The sequence below is a fragment of the Pundamilia nyererei genome, unplaced genomic scaffold (genome assembly GCF_000239375.1).
Source record: "Pundamilia nyererei isolate P.nyererei 1_Seehausen unplaced genomic scaffold, PunNye1.0 scaffold00323, whole genome shotgun sequence".
In the NCBI taxonomy this organism is placed as follows: domain Eukaryota; kingdom Metazoa; phylum Chordata; class Actinopteri; order Cichliformes; family Cichlidae; genus Pundamilia; species Pundamilia nyererei.
In genome coordinates this window covers 96,017-115,675 of record NW_005187724.1, presented here as the reverse complement: position 1 = coordinate 115,675, position 19,659 = coordinate 96,017, and the positions used below count along the sequence as shown (strand labels likewise).

Genomic DNA, 19,659 nt, shown 5'->3' with positions numbered 1-19,659 from the left:
GGATTTAAATTTTGAACTTTAGATTTTTTGTGCGATTATGTAGCCCACAACGTGTTGATTACTTTGATGATTTTGTTTAGGAAAAAAACAATGTGTCTAAAGATTTTTAACTGCTCTTATTTATTTTGTTTGTTTTTGAGCAGCAAAAACATCCTAGTGTCAAGGTAGCCTATTGTAGATCATTGTGAAGTTGTGGTTTTCCTGATGGAAGAGGTGTCGCAGTACAAAACAAAAAAAAAAGCTTGAGCTGTTTGTCTTGTAGCTTTTCTTGTTGCCACCACTTTGGGCTCCATATCTCAGTGACTCAGCTGCATTAAAGCTCTTGTTTGTTACGTCTCTCCAGGCAGAGCTGGAAGAGCTGGTGAAGAAGGAGCACGCCAAGATCGACAGTCAGGATGCAAAAGAAAAGGCCAGTGAAAACAAAGGAGCGACAGCCAAGGCGAGCTCTGCATCAGCGCCACCAGAACCCAAAGCTGAGGAGTAACCAATAAAAAGCTCCCTGATTAAATGAAGCTCCTGTGGTGATGTCACAGATTGAAGTGGCATCGGGGGGTTACCTGGAAGCGAGGCTGTGGTGGACTTTCTGACATCTGTTTATATCAGTCATTTGCATTTTTTTTTTCTTTTTAACTCAGTCTAAACTGTTTATCACTTTCTCTGTGGCTCGGCAGATTTTATGTTGCAACAGAACCTATTGTTCATTTATCTGTATTGCAGTAGCACATAGTGTGCCCATGTGCGTTGTGGTTAATGTCTCTAAAACAGGCGCCATTGCACTTCACAGCGGCTCAGACGAATATGCAAGCCAGCAATTGAACATGTGATATTTTGTTTAATCAAAAATGATCTTTTGTGTGAAGATAAGCGGGCTATTTTAGGTGCTGTGTTATTTCCCTCAAGCCAAAACCTGCTGTGCTGATAACTTTCCTACTAACAAAATTAACTTCCTGATAGGTGACTGCAGTTGGGCACATGGCTCTTCTAAAATGTCTCAATTTGTAATTTACCGTGTTTTTCATGTTCCTCTCATGTTTAATTTTTTTTAATGATGTTTTAAAAAAAAAAAAAAGCAATGTAAAAAATGCAAAAGAAAGTCTACACCTAAGTTAATTTGGGGCATGGGGGACATGAGAAGATCTGGTTTTATTGTAAACTTGTGTGATCATGAATTGATTTGTGGGTTTAAAAATACTCGGGTGGATGCAATAACATTAACATCTGTACAATGTCACAGGAACCAGTGCAGCCCCCTGCAATAAATTTTACCTTTTCAAAGCTGATCATTTTCACTTCTGTTAAGTCTTTCATAGAGGAGTTGGTTACACTGTGGTTATGTATGCTACATGGACAAAGTATAGGACCACATACACAACACACCTACAGGAGCTGCTCAGAAACCACTGCCATGACACTCCTGCTTATGTTAAAGCCAGGGGGGGGTCTGCAGATGTTGGGTCTTGGTGACTTTTACACACCATCACCTCACCTCGGCAACACCGCTTTGTATACTTCATACCTGAGTTGCTGTGATTCCTAAATCGTTACCGTGGCACTCTTGAATTAAGTGAGATCTTTAGAACGACTCTTTCTGTCGCAAATGTTTGAGGCTTAACTTTGTACGCCGGTACCAATGAGACTAAAAACACCTGAATCTAAATATTAAGATTACAAATTCAATCAATACTAATATTGTTTCTTTATTGTGTGTTCTGCTATAACAATGTATCACACCTCAGTGTAATGGATGTCCTAAACTTCATCCTGATGACAGCATCCTTCCAGGGCCTTGAGGTTTCTCTCTCTCCACTGCTGCCCTTGTCACACAGGAAAATATCGCTTTAGCCCTGCAGCCTCAGTCTACCCCATATGGTGTAGATTGTTTTTTGGAGCATCTACCTGCATAAATCTGCATAAGAATGAATGCTGTTTTCCCCAAAAAGGCTGTTACTTTTCAACATTTTCCAACTTCTCGCAGGCTCTGCAGGCATTTCATTATAGCAAATGAATGAACTTAGATTAATTAGAAGGAAACAGATTTTACAGGAGAGCTCAGAAACACTATATTTACACCAAATACACCACACAGAGTAACCTAGGTAACGTGGTAAGATACAGTCTGCCTCATGTGCCTAATTTTGTCATGCTTCAAAATATTAAAAAATCTTGTTGAGAAACTTTAAAAGAAGTGCACACATTATATAAACATGAAATATATCGTTAGCTTCATAGCATAAGTGCCTAAGTCATTTTTTTGTGATGACATAGGCAGACGGACAGGATGATGCAGCAGTGGTAGGGGAGTAAAGTTTGGCAAAAATCTCAATTTGACCAAAAAATGACTTAGGCACTTATGCTATGAAGCTAACGATATGGTCTTGCCCTGTTTCTGTCACTACTACAGTGATGGGTGTTTTCTAACAGTTTTTTCCTGGCTCTGTATGATGTCAGAGAAAGGAGCTTATTAGGGTCACATCAGGCACACAGCGTTGGCTGTGAACATCGAAGGTCCACCTTCATATTGCTTAATCCTCCTGTTTACACGAAGAAGTCAATGACAAGAAAGGTGGGTTTAAAGGAAGAGGAGGAGCCAAAGCAGATCATAGACCAGGGATGTCAAACTCATTTTACAGTATAGGCCACATTCAGTCTCGGTGTAAAGAAGTGTAATGGCATATTTAATCCCTGGAATATCTTAATATATAATTGCCCAGACTGTCCTGTAATAATAAAACAAATTTCTATAGTAGTTAACTACATTGGTGTAGTGTGAATGGTCCTGGGGGACCTCTTCACTAAGAGGCAAAGATGTAAAACCTATGAAAAGTGTAAGTCTTATGTTTCAGCTTAGGGTGTAATATCTGACACCCCTGCCATAGACAGTACACAAGGTGACTGTAGCTACCATGTTATGATCATAGATAATTCTACATTTTTAAATAATGTATGACAAAGACAACAAAACAAGCGACTGAGCCCATAAACTCCCCAATAAAGTGTTCACAGAGGTCAAGTCAGAACGCTGTTTTACCACACACCTCTACAGGACTGAAAGTCTGTTTGCAACCACAGCTGTTGCTATCGAGTGGCCTTCAGATGGGACGCAGGTTTAAGTCACTTCCACACCTTCATGTTTTTGAGCCGGAAGCTACCTCTATGCTTCATAATGCTGTATAAATATACTTAACACATTTAACTCAAGCCTGAAAAATTGTCTCTTAATGCCCCCGCATTTTTGTCAAGTGTATGTTGTTGTCATGTACTGTCATACAGGTAAATCGCAAAGGCACGTAAATATGCAATATAATGAAAGTTAATTTACTATATGGGTGCATATTAAAGTGAAAGAAATCATTCATACCAATTTGTCATTAAGTATATGAATTTGCCCAAAGCATGACCAGGTTAAATAATACTTAAACATTTGCATACGGTTGTAAGATTAATAAAGATTCATGGAAACCTTTTTTAGAGTCTGAGAATATAATATGGAACTGGAGATTATCATTATAGGTCTATTTTTAAGGTGGCCTCATGTCTGTGCACATTAAATTACCCCAATGTATTGCAAGATATAGTTTGTTATGATGTAAACTGAATGAAATTCTGCTACCGTGCTTTCAAGGCTTTACTTTGCACACTGGTATTTTCAGGTGAATACTAACACAAGCTAACGTGTGCAGTTTATTTTTAGCCTTGTAGATGTGTTAACATGCAAGCATTCAATAAGAACAAAATACTTTTGCATGACCCATTTCAGACCCGATGACAGCAGTAGATAAACATCAAGGATCTCCCAAAGTCGCTTTTATTTATGATTGCATGCATTGATCTGAAAGTATCAGAATGTGCATAATCTCTGGTTCTGTAGTTTTTTACAAACTAAGCAACATCGACAATGGGGAGGAAGTTTTAACCTGGTTTTAAACTGATGGTTACAGTGTCATGGTGTTGGCAGGATATGATTTAAGCTGCAGGTGTGACAATGCTGCTTCTAAAACTAAAACTAGAAGTCTGCTTGCCACGGAAATGGTGACCAAACAGCAACACCTCAGTCTGTGGTTTCTTCGTAAGGCTGAGATGAGGTACCATGACAGAAAATAGCCTCAGACATGTTCAGCCCAGTCTTTACTTCCAATACTTCTATTTTTCTAAATAAAGTTGCAAGAAAAAGTGCAACTGATTTTGAATTACCAGTATTTATACACTGGTTATTTAAAATGCAATTAGCCGTAAGGTGCAAATATGGACAAAGTGACTAAATTAATCCATTCAGATCTTGAACATGTTATATAATCACTGACGTAACAGGCTGGCAAAAGCGAGTAAACTACACTAGGTTTGCTTACTTGCACCTCCTTTAGCGGCAAAACCTCCATCGGATGTGTCTTGTAGATGCTTATGTGACCCACAAAGAGGTGAAGAGGAAATATTAACCACAAATGTATACTCAATCATTCAGGTAAGGAAATCCCAAAAGATTCTGTTGATCTGGACGTACCAAATGAACAAAATCAACGTTTTGGAATTTAATTTAATTGATAATGGTTTATAAAATACTGTGGGGTTAGTGTGTGTGGCGAGTGAACTATTTTCAGTGTCTAAAGTAGGGCACGCCAGACAAACTTTGAGAACCGCTGGGCTGAGGTCAGGTCTGTGCTGGAAATGCCAAAACACTTCTTTTTTTTTTATCAGCCATACTGTGGTTGGTCCACTTTTCATGCTTTGGGTTATTGTCACCAAAACTCTCCACAGCTTCATACTTTGTTCACATTCTTCTGAAGAATTCTTAATGCAATTAAAATTCATTGTTGCCTCGATGAATGCACGATTTCCATCAACCTGGGGCAACAAAGCAGCCACAAACCATGATGCTCCCTCCACCGTGCTTCACAGCTAGAGTGAGGTTTTCATGTTGCTGTGCTATCTTCCTCTGAACACAGCGTTCCTTATCGCTTGTCTACCCACAGAACAGCGTCCCGTAGCTGCGGTGGAACATTCAGACACGTCGGTAATTTTTGTACAGCATTTTATCCTTCACCTGATATTTGCAGGTGTATTGCTTTTACCATTGGATTGTTTTAGGGTAGCTTGTTACGCTCTTGTTGTGATCACTGTGAAGAACTAGTGGAGAGGAGCTCTGCCAGAGAGGAAATACAGAGTTAACAGCAGTTCAGAAGAGGCATAGTATTGACAGAGAATTTCTAAAATGTAAATGTAGCTACAACACTTGTACTGTACATGAATGGAGTCATGGAGGGCGTCTGTGGGTGGCAGGTGGCAAGCCAAAAGCTAGCAACAGGCAGAGGGTGGGCAGGCTGGTGATCAGGTGAGTCCTCCTTCTTCTTGACACGTTACAGAGAGTGGGTGATGAGCTGGAGGTTTCCACAGGCAGCTGACAAGTGTGTTTCCAAGGAGGCAAGATTTCCAAGAGAGCTGGGAGCAGGGAGAGAGACAGGATTACTACAGACAGATGATCATAAACAACAATAATAGTTACAAAAGTGACCTAAAGTTCACCATATTGGCAATGACGACCTGGCAAAGAATTGGCGCAGATATAATAATGATTAATAATCTTAAACAGGTAGGAAGGAGGAAACCAGGTGAAACTTCATCCAGGGGTGGATCCAGAGGGATCAGCCAGCCCAGGAACTCCAAGAAAATCAGGCTTTAAAGGCCGCACTCTGACAAGAAGTAGAGTAGCTTTAAATTCATTTGTGTACATTTTTCTTATTGTATATTTCTTATAATCTGGTCTTTAAAAAAACAAAAAAAAACAAAACGTTTATATCACTAATCGATCTTTCAGACTTTTTCAATAATTTCACTGTGCATGCTTTTATTTATTTATCCATTTACTCATCCCACACTCAGCATTTCTCACCAGTTGTTGGGACTGAATCTCAATGACTTTGTCCATCCTCCGCTGTGAGCGAGTTCTCACACATGAAAAGTAAAACCATCCGTGTGATCTTACTTTAATCAGATGATGTTTGTTTATAATTGTCACAGAGATGAAGACATGGTGAAGCATTCTCAGACCATTGGCTGTTCTTTGCTTTGATGGTTTTACAGTTCAGAATCAGATCAGAAGAAAGGTGCTGCAGAGAGAGTAAGAAAATAGGCACATAGCTCTTTAGAGAACATGCAGTGTTTTCTCTCTCTCCACGCTGTAGTCAGAGCTGGGTTAACCACAGGCAGACTTGGAGGGGGGAGGGAAGGGTGAAGAAGGTGTCGTGAACATTCACATGAAAATTGAAACTACATTAAATGCCAGCGTGAGCAGGAGGCAGAAGCAGGCGAGCATGAGCGCCGTACATCAAATACCTGAATTTGAGAAACTTAAGAAAATTTTGCCGCGAAACCTTTTGACGACGTGTTAGTGAGAAAGATGACAGCTTCCTATTTCAGCTATTCTGAACTCTTAAGCAACACTTTGCACTGCGCAGAAAGGAAGAGTTCAAGAGTGGGAAGATTGCAATATGTGTAGAAACTGCTAACAGTGTAAAGGAGGGAAGATACGTCAACTAACCGAGCCAGCCTGACACATGTGAGTATCAGCTATTTCTATACCACTAATGTGCTTGTGTTTAATTCTCTGTCTAACATTGTCTTGAGTTTGATGTCTAGTTATTAAAAATGATTGTCCCAGAAGCCAAATCTTAGAGGAAACTTTCTTAGTTTTGTATACTTTTTTTTGCTGAATTATGCACTGATTATCCCAGATTGTCTTTTTTACTGAATGGACCTTCTGTATTATCTACAGCTGATGTCCATAGATGTAGACAAAAATATGTCAATGTGTTTGTGTCCAGGGCTGTTCACAGTTCAGTTAATGGGACAACAGCCATCCCATGGAGGAGCAGCAGGAGGAAACTGTCACTGCTGGATCAGCTGAAAGGCTGCCAGGAGGCCTGGTGCCCCGGGGGAGCCTGGGACAGAGAGGGGGCTCACGCTGCTATCTGTGGGACACCTGCTGGGGTAGGAGCAGACATCACTGAATGACTCTCGCTGTTATTATGTGACATCAAGCGTCCAGTGTGTGTCAAATGAAGTCCAGATGATTGATCAAATCATTCAAGGATCTCCCTGTAAAGCTTCCCACTAACACTAAATAATGACTCTGTTTCCTCACACGTCCTTGATCTTAGTCATTGCCTGCTACTCAGTTTTTTTTCTTTCCCCTTGTCCTATTTGGCAGTGTGGCGATCAGAATCGTTGTCCGACGGCCAAAAAACGCCCAACAGATTCACTTTCCCAATTGGACCATTACGGCATTTGCTATAACAGCCCACTTGATAGTCATATTTTATCAGGATTTGACCAGTTTAATCAACTGCTACTCAGTCGATTCAATTTTGACAACTCTTATGCAATAAAACAACTTTACATTTAATGACTTACTTACTTTGCATTTACTTTTAGACTATTTTTTAAAAAAGAAATCTTAGTTCTTTATTTTTTTCTCAGTTTCCCGCCAGTGTCTCCCACTTCCCAGTGTGTCCTCTCTTCTGCTTCCTCTCCCAGTTTCGCTGCTTTTTGCGTTCCCAAGCTCGAAGTCGCGGGTATCATTTAAATTTTCTCTAGCAACCAAGTGTTTTTTGTGGGTCTGAATGTTGACATGCACTCGTCACTTAAATGTAGTTCCTTCTTTTTTTTCTATTTGAGGTCTGATAACACAACGAACTGTTTTAAATGCAGAAGTAGTGCTGAATAAAAGCGAGTTCATGTCAGGGAAATGACATTTCATGGTGGGTTTGGCTGCTGCACTCGCAGGGAATGTAAGTAACAAAGTAACAACGTATGATGCTTTATGTATTCATTGTTCTCGGTTATTATAAAGCGTGACATGGAGACAATTACACTGAAATGCAAAACTCTGACTGGCAGCAACAAGTCGTTGAACCGTGACAAATGTGTTATGGAGGAGGAGTGTGCTTTTTTTGTTTTGTATTAAGTGTTAAGAGACAAGTTTACTGGCATAATGTGATAAGCAGAATGCTGTGGAGGTTGTAGTCGACTTTTGTTCAATCAGATGTTGGAAGGGAGGGTTGATTGACTCATTTCTTCTTGTTTTTATGAATGGCAAACAGTAAGATGGCTGTTATGAATCAGTGGAAGATATATTTTTCCTAATTGCCGCCGTTTTTTCTGTCTTTCGGTGTGTTTCTGTGCTCAGAGTTTGGTGACTTCAAGTAAGCTTGTCAGTCTTTATTTTTGTACACACAGAGCCTGAAAACCACTTCCTCTGTACATGTTTGTATATGTGCGCTGGTCTAAAGAGCACCTTTGAATTTGGCTGTGGTGATGTAACTACTTGACAGAGCCGTTGCCTGGGATTACATGCGTTTTGCTTTACTCAAGTTAATTGTGTCTCAACTGGCCGTTTTATTGTCTTTGCTTCCAAAAAAGGCGTCATGATCGATGCAAGTCTCTGTGCAGACAAAGCAAAGCTCTGTGTATAAAAGGAGACATGAAGAAGTGAAAGGGCCTCTTGAGATATTCACACCAGAAACAGAAACACTTCACATTTTTTTCTAAAGTGGACAAATACCAGGAACAAGATTAGTCTTTTACCATCACTGACGAGGCTAGAGTCAGCAGTACAACGTTTTAGCCTCACACTGACTGTAACTGATCCTGTTTCTTGTACATTTTTATGCCATCTAAGTTAAAATACATGAATCACGTTAGCCCGCTCGAGTTACAGCAGTGCCTGATTCAATGAGGCCTTTACAAAAGCTAGTCACAAGGCACGTTTAAAGACGGAATGAGTTTGATATGATCTGAGAGTAAGAACCTAAAAATAAATGCCCTAACTGCAAGACCCTATTCACAGTAATGCGAAAAAGAAAGTGCAGCCACTTTCACTTCTAAGGTTTTGCATGTCAGCACATATAAAGATCATCTGCTCTTTAGAAGGTCTTCAAATTATTCAAATGCAACCTCACATGAACGACAACAAATGTCATACTGTCATTGTTTATCAGCTCTATAACATCAAGTAGAAAGTACATCCTATGATTCATTAGCTTGTAAACCCACCTTTACCAGAAGTATTTCTTCAAACTAATAAAGTCACACAGAGAGTGGGCAGTTTGACTGGGCCATTCCGATGCCTTCATTTTCTTCTTTTTCAGCCATTCTGTCATAGATTCACTGCTGTGTTTGGGATCATTGTCCTGTTGCATTCTGGGTCAAGCTTTAGACAGATGGCCTCACATTTGACTCTAAAATACTTGGAGTTCAGTAATGCAAAGTATCCAGTTCTCAAGCCCGAATCATCACCCTTCCTCCAGCGTGCCTGACAGCTGGTATGAGGTTTCTGTACTAAAAAAGCTGTGTTTGGTTTTTGCCAAACGTGGCGATGTGCATTACGGCCAATCACCTTCACTTTGGTCTCATCTGTCCAGAGAACATTGTTCCAGAAGTCTTGTGGTTTGTTCACATCCAACTTTGCAAAATTAAGCTCTGGTTTCTCCTGGCAACTGTTCCATACAAGCCATTCAGTCCTTTTATAATCGTACTGTATCATTTAGTGCTAACTGAGGTGTCGGTATTAGATGTAGCTCTTGGGTTTTCTGCAGTTTCTCTGAGCATTGCACGGTCTTCAGGTGAATTTAATAGGATGCCACACCGGAGAAGACTGTCATAAATGATCTCTACTTGTTAATAATCCCTATTACTGTATAATAACCCTGTACTTCTACAGTAATAAATTACCCTGAACTTACAGTCTATTTCTGCACGACATATTTCTTTGCTGCAGGTATCCCTGAGTGCTAGTTTAAGGAGTCAGCACATGGTTGAAAGCTGGGCAGGAAACTACACACATAAAACTCTTTTAGTTATCGTTATGATTATGGTTGTTCGGAAGATGGTGGCATTTTGTGTTAGCATTTGTGTTTATTTACTTTAGTCCACTCTTGTACTGGTTTATAGTTTTTCCACCATGAGTTAAGACAGTTTAGTCGACTCTGATGGCTAAAACAGAAGCTAGAAAAGAAACAACATCTTTGGGGTCGTGGTGTGTGCTGCTGTATCACACATGTGGTGTGAACTGTGAGTGAATAAAATGCACAGTAGAGAGCTCTCTCTTCTTGTCAGACTCAAGGGCTGCATGAAATATGAACGAGTCCTGCCACCGGCCTGTGGGCCACTCTTTGAAACCCTCGGTTTTCAAGGTTTTCTTGTATAGGATTTGATTGGTTTTAATGAAGATGGATTTGCGCACTAACAGTGTTGTGGGGCTCAGTTTCAGGTTTTAGTTTTGATGCATGCGCAAAATAAAACATGAAGAATAGAACATGGTTAAAGAAAATCATGTGATGTGAGCGGTCCTAAGCCACACTGGTTCGTCACTCAGAGTTAACCATCATCTACAGATTCATATCAGCATCTCTGAGTGGGCAAACAAACACTTATCAGCACTTAATGCATGAGCCCTTGGACATTTGCAGTGTGCATGACGCTCTGACACGTCGAGATCAAATCAATTGACTCTTGTCACAGAAATTCTGACACATTTCTTTGTAAACCACACGCTAAAATAGTTTTTTTTCTCTCTGTCTGTGTCCATCCATCACTCAGTTGTTCTCTTACTGCTGCCTGCTTACCATCTGGCCACGCCTTGTAGCCTGCCAGCGTGAACATTTAACCCTCTCGAGGCAGGCGTTGCCGATTTGCAACAGTTAAAAACTACCAACCTGATTACCCCACATACATATTTTATGAGTTTTTTTTACTCAGAAGTACCACTGCAGGACTTGGTTGTGCATTAGCAACAAAAAGTTTAATTTGAGCCTGAGAGGGTTAAAAGTAAACGTTCTCCTGCTTAACAGGTTTCTGTGACAGTTGAAATCTTTAAATGAGTCACACGTGTGTTTCCCTGCAGAGTTTCCTGGTTGTGCGGGACTCTGTGACGTCTCAGCCAAGCCTGCTGTGTGTGTCTGCCGGAGGAAGGAATGAGGAAGTCTTTGATTATAATATCAAATGCACAGGAGCAGGTAGGATCCCGCCACATGCAAACATCTGTGCGTGTGTGTGTGTGTGTGTGTGTGTGTGTGTGTGCGCTCGGGCGTGCATGTATGTGCTTGTGCTTGTGTGTGTGTCTGTGTGACCAAGCTACCAATTTCCCTGCGTCATTTTTAGTGGTTATTTTATGAGTCAGTACTTCTGTCAAACATGTCAAACTGAACCGATAAATAGAAAATAACCTAGTAACGTCATGGTTGCACTTTCTCTTCTCAGGTTTGTGTACCTGCAGACATGGCAGTTATTGTAGATTGATGCAGATTAAAACATAAAACTCTGGTCCTATTTTATTTATTTACCAAACTTTTCCACTTACTGATCTACATGATGTATCTAAAAGATAAAAAAAAATCAAACACTAAAGGGTCATCTGACTCCTCTAGCCTGCAACACCCTCGTCAGGCTTTATAAACCACACACTGCCAGGAAATAATCAAGCTGTAAAGCTACTGTGGAAATATGTGAAACCCTAACGCTGGCTTATCTTAAGTTCCCTTTTAGTTTTTTTCTGGTATAAACTTTGGTGCATTTCCAGGAAAGTATTTTTCACCAGAGCATTTCAGAATGAGACTAAAGCTGCCCACTCTTTCTGTTTCTCTCTGACAGTTTTCCAACTGTCTGAGTCTCATCTGTCTTTCTCTGACTTGACTCAGCTGGTGCTCTTCTACTCTCTGACCAGGTAAGAATCTCCTGTCTCAGCTACATAAAAAACTCTCCATGCTTGGTTATTGGTGGAACTGTGGACGTTGTGAAAGACTGTTCGAACCTGTGTTTAACCAAATCCTGTCTGTTTATCTCTTGGATCTCTCTCCCTCTGTGTTTCAGGGATGTGCTGGATGTTTGTCTCCACATTCCTCGCTGGATCTACAGCATAACAGACACAAAAAAAGAGCGTCTTTCACAGCTTGAACCTAGTGCGTCCGGGCCTTCCTGAGCTTTTGCCTTTCATAATCTTCAACAAAACAATACAAAACTGTGTTGAGGAGCCTTGTCAGCTAATTTCACTGATATCTCTGTTGCAGAAACTTGGCTTTCCACACCGCCTGATCAACAGACTGATCAAATGTCCCAAAGGGAACCAAGCAGCATGATGTGCTCCATACAGGTATGTTGCTTATCTACGTGTGTGTAGATTTTTGTGAGGGAGGGGGAGGGACTTAAGGGGAAATGGTGTCTTTACTTCCTTCAGTGGGTAAATCAATAGCCTGGTAATTGTCTCAGAAACAGAACATTCATCATGCAACCAGAAGCACCACTCCAAAATAATGTTCAGGTGCCCACAAGAATATTTAAATTAAGAATAATTTAACTTTCTAAAGTGGTTATATGTGTCTATTATGTAACCAATGTTGCGTTCTATCCTGTTAACACTGTATGTATGTGTTTTTTTTCACTAGCTGACGTCCACAAACGGGGCCCTGTGTATCATCAATCCCCTCTACCTCCGTGAACACGGAGACGAGTGGCTGACCCACAGGCCAGCTGCCGCACAGCCGTCAAATTTCAGACGCCTCAGCACCACCCGGCAATGGGCAGGCGCAGGGTTACAAAGTAAACGAGCCATCTCTTTGGAGCAAGAAACCCCTGCTCCCAATACAGAGAGCTCAGGTCAGTGCACCAACTTCAGATTTCACCCAATATAAAAAAAGCTTCCTCAGTTCTGAACAGCAATGTTAGACAGTGTAGTTTCATTTCCCCTCACAGTTTTGGAAAACAATGCTTCTATCTATCCAGATCAGGAGATGCTTTGAACTTAAAGTTCCTCTCCTTGCACTGTTTAAACCCCTAAAAACCTTTTCTTCCCTTTATAAAAAATAAGCCTACCAATAAACTCGTAACTGTGTTTTCCATACATTTTGTACATGCAGTCCTGGTCAGTTCTGCTGAAGTGTGTGAGAGGCAAAAACACAGTTAGGAGTTTCTAAATCAGGAAGTCCTGGGCCACAGAGAGTATGCTGTTCCTGCAGGTCAGGGGGAGAAAAAAATCCATTGTGTCTGGTGCAAACAGGAAGTGGCTTTGTGCAAGCTTTTAAAACTAAATGGAAATATCACCACAAAAAGCATTCATGTGGGTTAGCACTTATTAAAATACTTTAATCATCGTCAGCTGTTCTGTCGTCTTGCTCCACACTTGCACATGGCTTGACCACACTGTTAATCGCTAGCTCTGACAAGTTAGCCCTGCGTAGCAAGTGGACAAAACTAATTCCTATGGTTGTTTTTGAGACTGTCAGAGGTACATCATATTTCAGAAATAGTTAAAATGCCAGTCCTGTCTTTCTGTTTATGTCACTTGTGATATCAGTAAGTGGGATCAGTTAAATTCATTGCAAAAAACTGTGATGTTATTCAGGTTTAATCAGAGCCTGTTCCGCTGATTCTGCACCAACTGAGCAAACACCAGCAGGGGTGGTCCTCCGGCGGCCCAGTCGGGATTTAGTAATCGCCCAGCCTCAGAGGGTGAGCACGGGGAGCCTACCTTCATCCACTTCCTCCACCCCCAGAAATGGAACACCTGAGTTGCAGCGCCACAGCAGCCCCGTGCCTCAGTCTCCTCACAGGGTGTCCTGGATTGAGGATGGCGTCTGGCTGCCTCCACCCAGGCCTTCTTCCTTGCTCCAGCCTCCATCACTCGAGCTTGACTCGCTTTCAATCAGCAGCATAGAGGAAGAGATGGAGCCCCAGATGCTAAGCTCGTCACATCACCACGCTTCAGCACACCGTTTGGCTGATAAGGTCCTACATCGCCTTTCTGCCGTGGGCCAGGCGCTGGGTGGGCTGGTAAGCCAGAGAAAAAGACTATCCAATCGTGTGCAAGAGCTGAGTGAGAAGAAAGGTGCTGCATTCGCAGAGGCTGTGAAGGGATTTGTGGAGATGACATCGAAGCGAGGGACTGATTCTAGCGGTGTCACAGGGTCGGAGTTCTTACAGGAAGTGAGATTATCACTCACATCACTGAGGGAGACACTGCTGGAATATGCAGAAATCCAGATGTTACTGGAAAGCATAACTGACTTAAACGACTCAGAGATTGGTGAGTGGGCTGTGACATAACACAGAAATGATTTTAGGTTTTTGTTGTCAGCATAAATGACAGAATATATATTTTGCATTCTTAAAACCTTGTGGTTGAACGCTTAGTGCTCCAATAATTATCCCTCTGCTATCTTTTGATCCTGGTGTAGACACCCTGGTGGAGCTCTCCATCCACAAAGTGGCTCTGAAGCCTGTCTCCAGCCACCTCTACTCCTGCATAGAAACCTCCCGAACCAATGATGGCACCTTCGAGCGTCTCCAGAGCAACCTGCGCTTGCTGGAAAAGAACGAGGTGACTGAACTAGGAGGTTCAGCAGGAGTTGGAGTTCCTGACTCCGTCACGCTTGATCGTATCCAGCAAAAATGGAATAATATGCACGATGTCTACTCTCCAAACAAGAAAGTGGAGATCATGCTCAAAGTCTGCAAGAGCATCTATCACAGCATGAGTGCCAATGCTAGCTCAGGTAGCCTGGCAGTGTTTCGTAAATACCACTCTTCTACTTTGAGTCGTTTGGTTGTTATATCCACTTAAAGTCATGTTCTCCTCACAGCAGGTAAAGTGTATGGAGCAGATGATTTCCTGCCCTGCCTGACGTGGGTGCTGCTCCGTAGCAACCTGGTCACCTTGCAGGTAGACACAGATTACATGATGGAACTGCTGGATCCCACACAGCTACAAGGAGAGGGTAAGCCAGTTATAATTCAAGGACAATGTAGAGGAAGTGTGATGCTCCATTTGAGTAAATCATGTTTGAAACTAAATAGAAGTTTTTCTGACTTTACTCAGAAACTTAGTAAGTGACTTGCTAACACACTCTGACAGTAATGCCTATGTTTGCCTGGTCAACAACTATCTGGAAATCATCAGTTGTGAGAGGAAAGTGTGTATTCCCCGACTGGTTGTGAGTGGATGCTGGAAGTTGCTAGGATGAATTGGTCAAAGGGATTGCTTTGGTGGTTAGCAGATTGCTGCAGTCACCAGTAGTTTACATGTGTGTTTACTCCTCGATAAATGTAAATAAACTGTGCAAAGTAAGAAACTGGGCTAAAATGTGTTTACTCAGGGAGTGAACAGCAAATGTTTGCACACAGGTCCGCATTTTTCATGGAACTCTAACAATCTGCTAGTAATGGCTTTGCACATTTTTCCCTAATGATGGCTGCTCACTGGTCTCCAGGCCTACGTGACTAAGGGCTTATTCTTTTAAGTGAAGCCTTTTTTATAGTCCTGCAAATGTGTTCATCTGCATACCGGTTTCAATTTTGATGGAGGAGTGGCTCTCGTGTAGTCCTCCAAGATCCTGACTGCACATGATTGGATGTACATGAACTTAAAAAGTATGGCCTTTTAAATTCTGAAGATGACTATAGACTATAGAGGGTCTTACCCTTATAATTTTATTCTTGCACTACTAATATGGCATTGCATACTTAAAATAATCCTTACGTTTTCTTAATTTTGTCCTTGGTGCAGCCCTTTAGTTTTTCAGCTGTCTGAAAAAAACAGTTTTAGCTCCCCTTTGTTTAAGTGATCTTTCTTTTGATTGGCTGCCCCTCGCACACAGGAAACAGCAAGTGGATGGTGTTTCTGTTCTCACAGCCTCAGAGCTGTATGCCTGGGATGTCACACAGCGCAAAGAACAAACAAATATGAGCATTTAGTGTACTCCCAAGGGCTAAGCTTTGGGTTTAATCAGTCCCCCCTACATGTGTGGAACTTTATGATGACACTTTGTAGTTGTAGTTTTGTAGTTTCCCCCCTGCTTATAGGTTGTCTCACTCAATGTCACCTTTTTCTATATCCCCATATCAACAGGTGGCTACTACCTTACAACTCTATATGCCTCTCTCTACTACATCAGCAGTTTCCGCCCACGACTGGCTGCCCGTCAGCTCAGTGTGGAAGCCCAACAGTCTCTCAATCAGTGGCATCGCAGACGCACACTGCACTGTAACCAGTCGCGTCGCAGCAAGCACAGACGGACTATTCGGAGGCAGGTTTGTCGGGACGGGAGTAAAGATGAAAGCAAAAATGAAAATGCATCTGTTAGTATGGAGGGGTCACAAGAACAGAAAGAACGCAACACAGAGGCTCTGCAGACACTGAGCGAGGAGACAGGGAGGGAACAAGGAGCCAATGACCAATCACAGCCTACTAGTCCAACTTCAGACTCTCAACCTGTGACACAGGAAGAGGAAACAGCAAGCAAACAGGAAGATAGCCAGACTTCTGGTGAAGGAAAAGAGGAGGACCACAGAGCATTATAATGAGATGCACGTCGTCAGGAGAAGGTCAAAGACCCTCAAAATGTTCTTACTGGTCAAAGCTATTTCACACCTGTTGAAATTCTTGCAAAGAGGTAAATTAACCTTTTAGCATGTGTCACTAATACCATGGTGTCAGTTAAGGTGAACGTGTGCCTGACTCAGCCTGAGGATTGGGGCTCCTCTTGGGTCTCATTATAAAGCTGGAGGGTCACAAGTTGAGAGGATGAATGAGATACTAAAGTGACATTTCTTAAATTTGAGCTGTTTTCTTCTAAAGTGTAACAAGGGGTGTCACACATGGATACCGCTCTCTTGTCACACTCAAAAAAGATTCAAAGCACTGGTCTAAATGACAACAAGTTCAATGTCATAAGTGAGCTGTAAAGACAACACTTGTTACTAGAGACTTGCTTAATGGGAGCTTATTTGGCCACCATCATCAGTGTAAATGTGTGACATAGATCTAGTAATTGATCACATTGATCAATTAACAGTATATATTAAACATAAGCGATGTATCTGATACAGTTGCTTTATCACATTTCCTAAACCCCCCTGACCAGGAAGCGGTTGCATTTTGTAAGCTGTGCCCTGGGTTGGAATCCTTCATGCTGATTAATTTAAACTTGTATCATTCGACATTTTTAAATGTGGTCATATTAAAGCAGTAGCCTGCCAAAAGAGTGAAGTCATTAAGGTCTAAAAAAGTCTGCTTAGGTTGTACAGTTTATTCTGCTCTTTTTAGCACCGCCTACAACAGACGGCTATTTTCAGGTAAATGCAGTCCCACTTTGTGTTGCTCATAGAGTTTATTATTATTATTATTATTATTATTATTATTATTATTATTATTATTATTATTATTATTGCAGAAGCTTGCTCCAGGATGAAATGCTAAAATCTACTTGGACTTGTTGCTAACTTTATTAATTTTGTTAATAGCGTTAAATGGTGTTAACAGTAACATTTTGACAATGCTATGGGCATGTCTTTTCCTTTCGTCCTAAAGTGGCAATAAATTAAACTAATCAATAAATAAAACTGAATCATTAGATTTTCTCAATTCTGTCTCAGGCTCTTTTCTAACAGCATTTTGCTGCAAAGGCATGTGCTATGTTGTTTCTGGTCTCCACAGTAATGCACAAACACTTTAAATCCACAGACTCCCCACAAAAAGCAATTACAGTAGCACCATTATCATTATCACACTACAGTAAAGTTTATCCGCAGTTTGGGCCACTAGAGGGCAGCATTCAACCTTCTCTGTTATGAACAGCTTTTAGCCCCTTGATTGGTGGGTGGCTTTGGAGCTTTCTTGAAGAGGAAGCTGAAAATAAAATAAGTTACATAAGTTAAAATCACTGTGCTACCACTACTAGTACTAGTGATAGTGTGCCTCTTTTGGCACAGTATAATCTTTAGCAGAAGCAGAAGCTATAGCACCAAACAGGTAAGTAAGGAATAAATCATTGGTCATGAGACAAAGCTGAAAATGACAACTGAAATTACAAGACTGAAAGGAAGGAGTCAAAACCAAATTTGCATATATGTAAGGGAGATGGCATGTCTGTAAAAGTTGCAGTTGAAGTGATAATGAAAAGATACTTGCAAGTCACATTCGAAGAGGTTCTTGAAAGGAGACTTGAAAGGAGGTACGTTAGGCTAGTCATTGACATTAAATGTGTAAGTCAAGTTAAAGCACCTGTAAAAACAGAGTGACAGGTGACGGTTCAGCACTGGGCATGGGGGGTTGGGGGTAAGCTGTCAGCTAATGCTAACTTGGTTTGTAAGGTGCATCCATACACAGGATTAATGCATTACACAGAAACTGCTCGTGAGTGCTAAGACGTATACACATAAGATACTAGAACCAAATTTACCAAATTTGCGTCACTGCTGTTAAAGTCAGTTCATTTGTTAAACTGTTGCACTGAAAAGTGCAAAGACTTTATTGACTTAAATAAGTTGAGGTGAACCCAGTCAGGAAGTGGCCACAGGCCTAATATCGCACAATTTAAAGTAAGTAAGTAAGTAAATTAGAGCCTCTACAGTCTACTTCTAAAATGCAGCTTCTGAAACCCATACAGCTGAAAACACATTAAATCTGCTGTATAAAGTTTGGCATTTCACATGGCAGTTTGTGGTTCACTTTTGGAGCCACCCTCAAGCAGCTATTTTTTAGTCTTCGGGGTTGTCAATTGGTTAAGACTTTAAGAAGTGGCTATTAATAAACTAAAAATTAAATCTGAAGCATCTCACTTAAAGTAGACTTAGTGGAAAAATAGCACAGTTAAAAATTAAAATAAACGGAGTCATCGGCTCAGGAGGCCTCGGCTCCTAGGGGTTTCCCATGATTTCTTCTTCGCTCATCTCTTTTTGCTTTCTGTGTTTATACATCACTCTGTATTTAATCATTAGTTATTATTAAACTGTGGCTTTTTCTCCCATAGTTTACCTTTCATCCTGTCTTCCTCTGCTCTCTTCTTGTTCCCCTTACCACGAACTGGTTGCGGCTAATGGCTGCACCTCCCTGAGCCCGAGTCTCCTGCAGGTTTGTTCCTGTTAAAAGGAAGTTTTTCTTTCCCACTGTTGCCAAGTGCTTGCTTATAGGGGGTCATGTGATGGTTGTGGTTTCTTTCAGTTATTGTAGGAACTTTACAATATAAAGTGCTTTGAATTGATGCTGTATAAATAAAACTTAATAAAAATGCTAAATCAAAAAAAAAGGTGGAAAAGACAGTTGAATTCTTGTAAGAACTGAAGTAGAATTTTAATTCATTATTGTAATTTAATCTACAGTCCGTAGCTATTGTTCTTGTACATTTTCCTATGATTCATGATACATTTATGCTATTACATTGCTATTTTTGTTGTTATAATATAATTAACAGCTTGTAAATTCAAATGTTACCACAATACTTAATAAATGCACATACATTGAGCGTGTACACATGTGAATAGTTATGCAGAGGGCCTCTCATGTAAATGTACACACACAGCTCCATGTACATGCACATATGGAACCCTCTCATCGCTGCATTCTAAATGACCGAGCCAATCAAATTTGCCTAATGAGACATCTGGCATTCTGCCTGCATGTGGATGGCAAGCCCAGAAACAGCTGGGCCTTTACACACACACACACACACACACACACACACACACACACACACACACACACACACACAACAACATTTGTTTGTGATTTCCAGGTGAAAGAAAAGGGACATAGAGAGATGCTCAGGGAGAAGATCCAGCTGTGGAGCCATCACACAGGATCTACATGCACGCATTTGGCATCAGCTTTGTCACAGACAT

General features: G+C 41.1%; 2 protein-coding genes across 3 annotated transcripts in view; both read left to right on the top strand.

Annotated features, from left to right (window-relative positions):
- sirt2 (sirtuin 2 (silent mating type information regulation 2, homolog) 2 (S. cerevisiae)) overlaps window positions 1-1,274 on the top strand; it is a 7,921-nt gene extending 6,647 nt beyond the window's left edge. The window contains exon 16 of the mRNA XM_005751703.1: window positions 344-1,274. Coding sequence (XP_005751760.1) covers window positions 344-484 — 141 coding nt within the window. The 3' untranslated portion in view covers window positions 485-1,274. The remainder of the gene's footprint in view (window positions 1-343) is intronic.
- A 5,004-nt stretch (window positions 1,275-6,278) lies between these two features.
- rinl (Ras and Rab interactor-like) lies at window positions 6,279-19,069 on the top strand. Of its 2 annotated transcripts, XM_005751701.1 has the most exons (11): window positions 6,279-6,550; window positions 6,816-6,981; window positions 10,895-11,006; window positions 11,641-11,713; window positions 11,860-11,948; window positions 12,057-12,139; window positions 12,432-12,642; window positions 13,388-14,068; window positions 14,220-14,537; window positions 14,625-14,759; window positions 15,890-19,069. In XM_005751701.1, coding segments are annotated over exons 1-11 (2,322 nt in total). In that variant the 5' UTR covers window positions 6,279-6,548; the 3' UTR covers window positions 16,342-19,069. The 2 variants fall into 2 exon arrangements, with proteins under 2 accessions (XP_005751758.1, XP_005751759.1); XM_005751702.1 differs by lacking the exons at window positions 6,279-6,550; window positions 6,816-6,981 and adding an exon at window positions 7,686-7,781.
- Window positions 19,070-19,659: the final 590 nt, after the last annotated feature.

Bases quoted from the DNA above. Each gene is read 5' to 3' on its own strand.
- rinl (XM_005751701.1), top strand. The intron at 12,643-13,387 runs GTCAGTGCACCA...GATGTTATTCAG, and splicing joins TCCCAATACAGAGAGCTCAG to GTTTAATCAGAGCCTGTTCC. The intron at 14,760-15,889 runs GTAAGCCAGTTA...CCATATCAACAG, and splicing joins CACACAGCTACAAGGAGAGG to GTGGCTACTACCTTACAACT.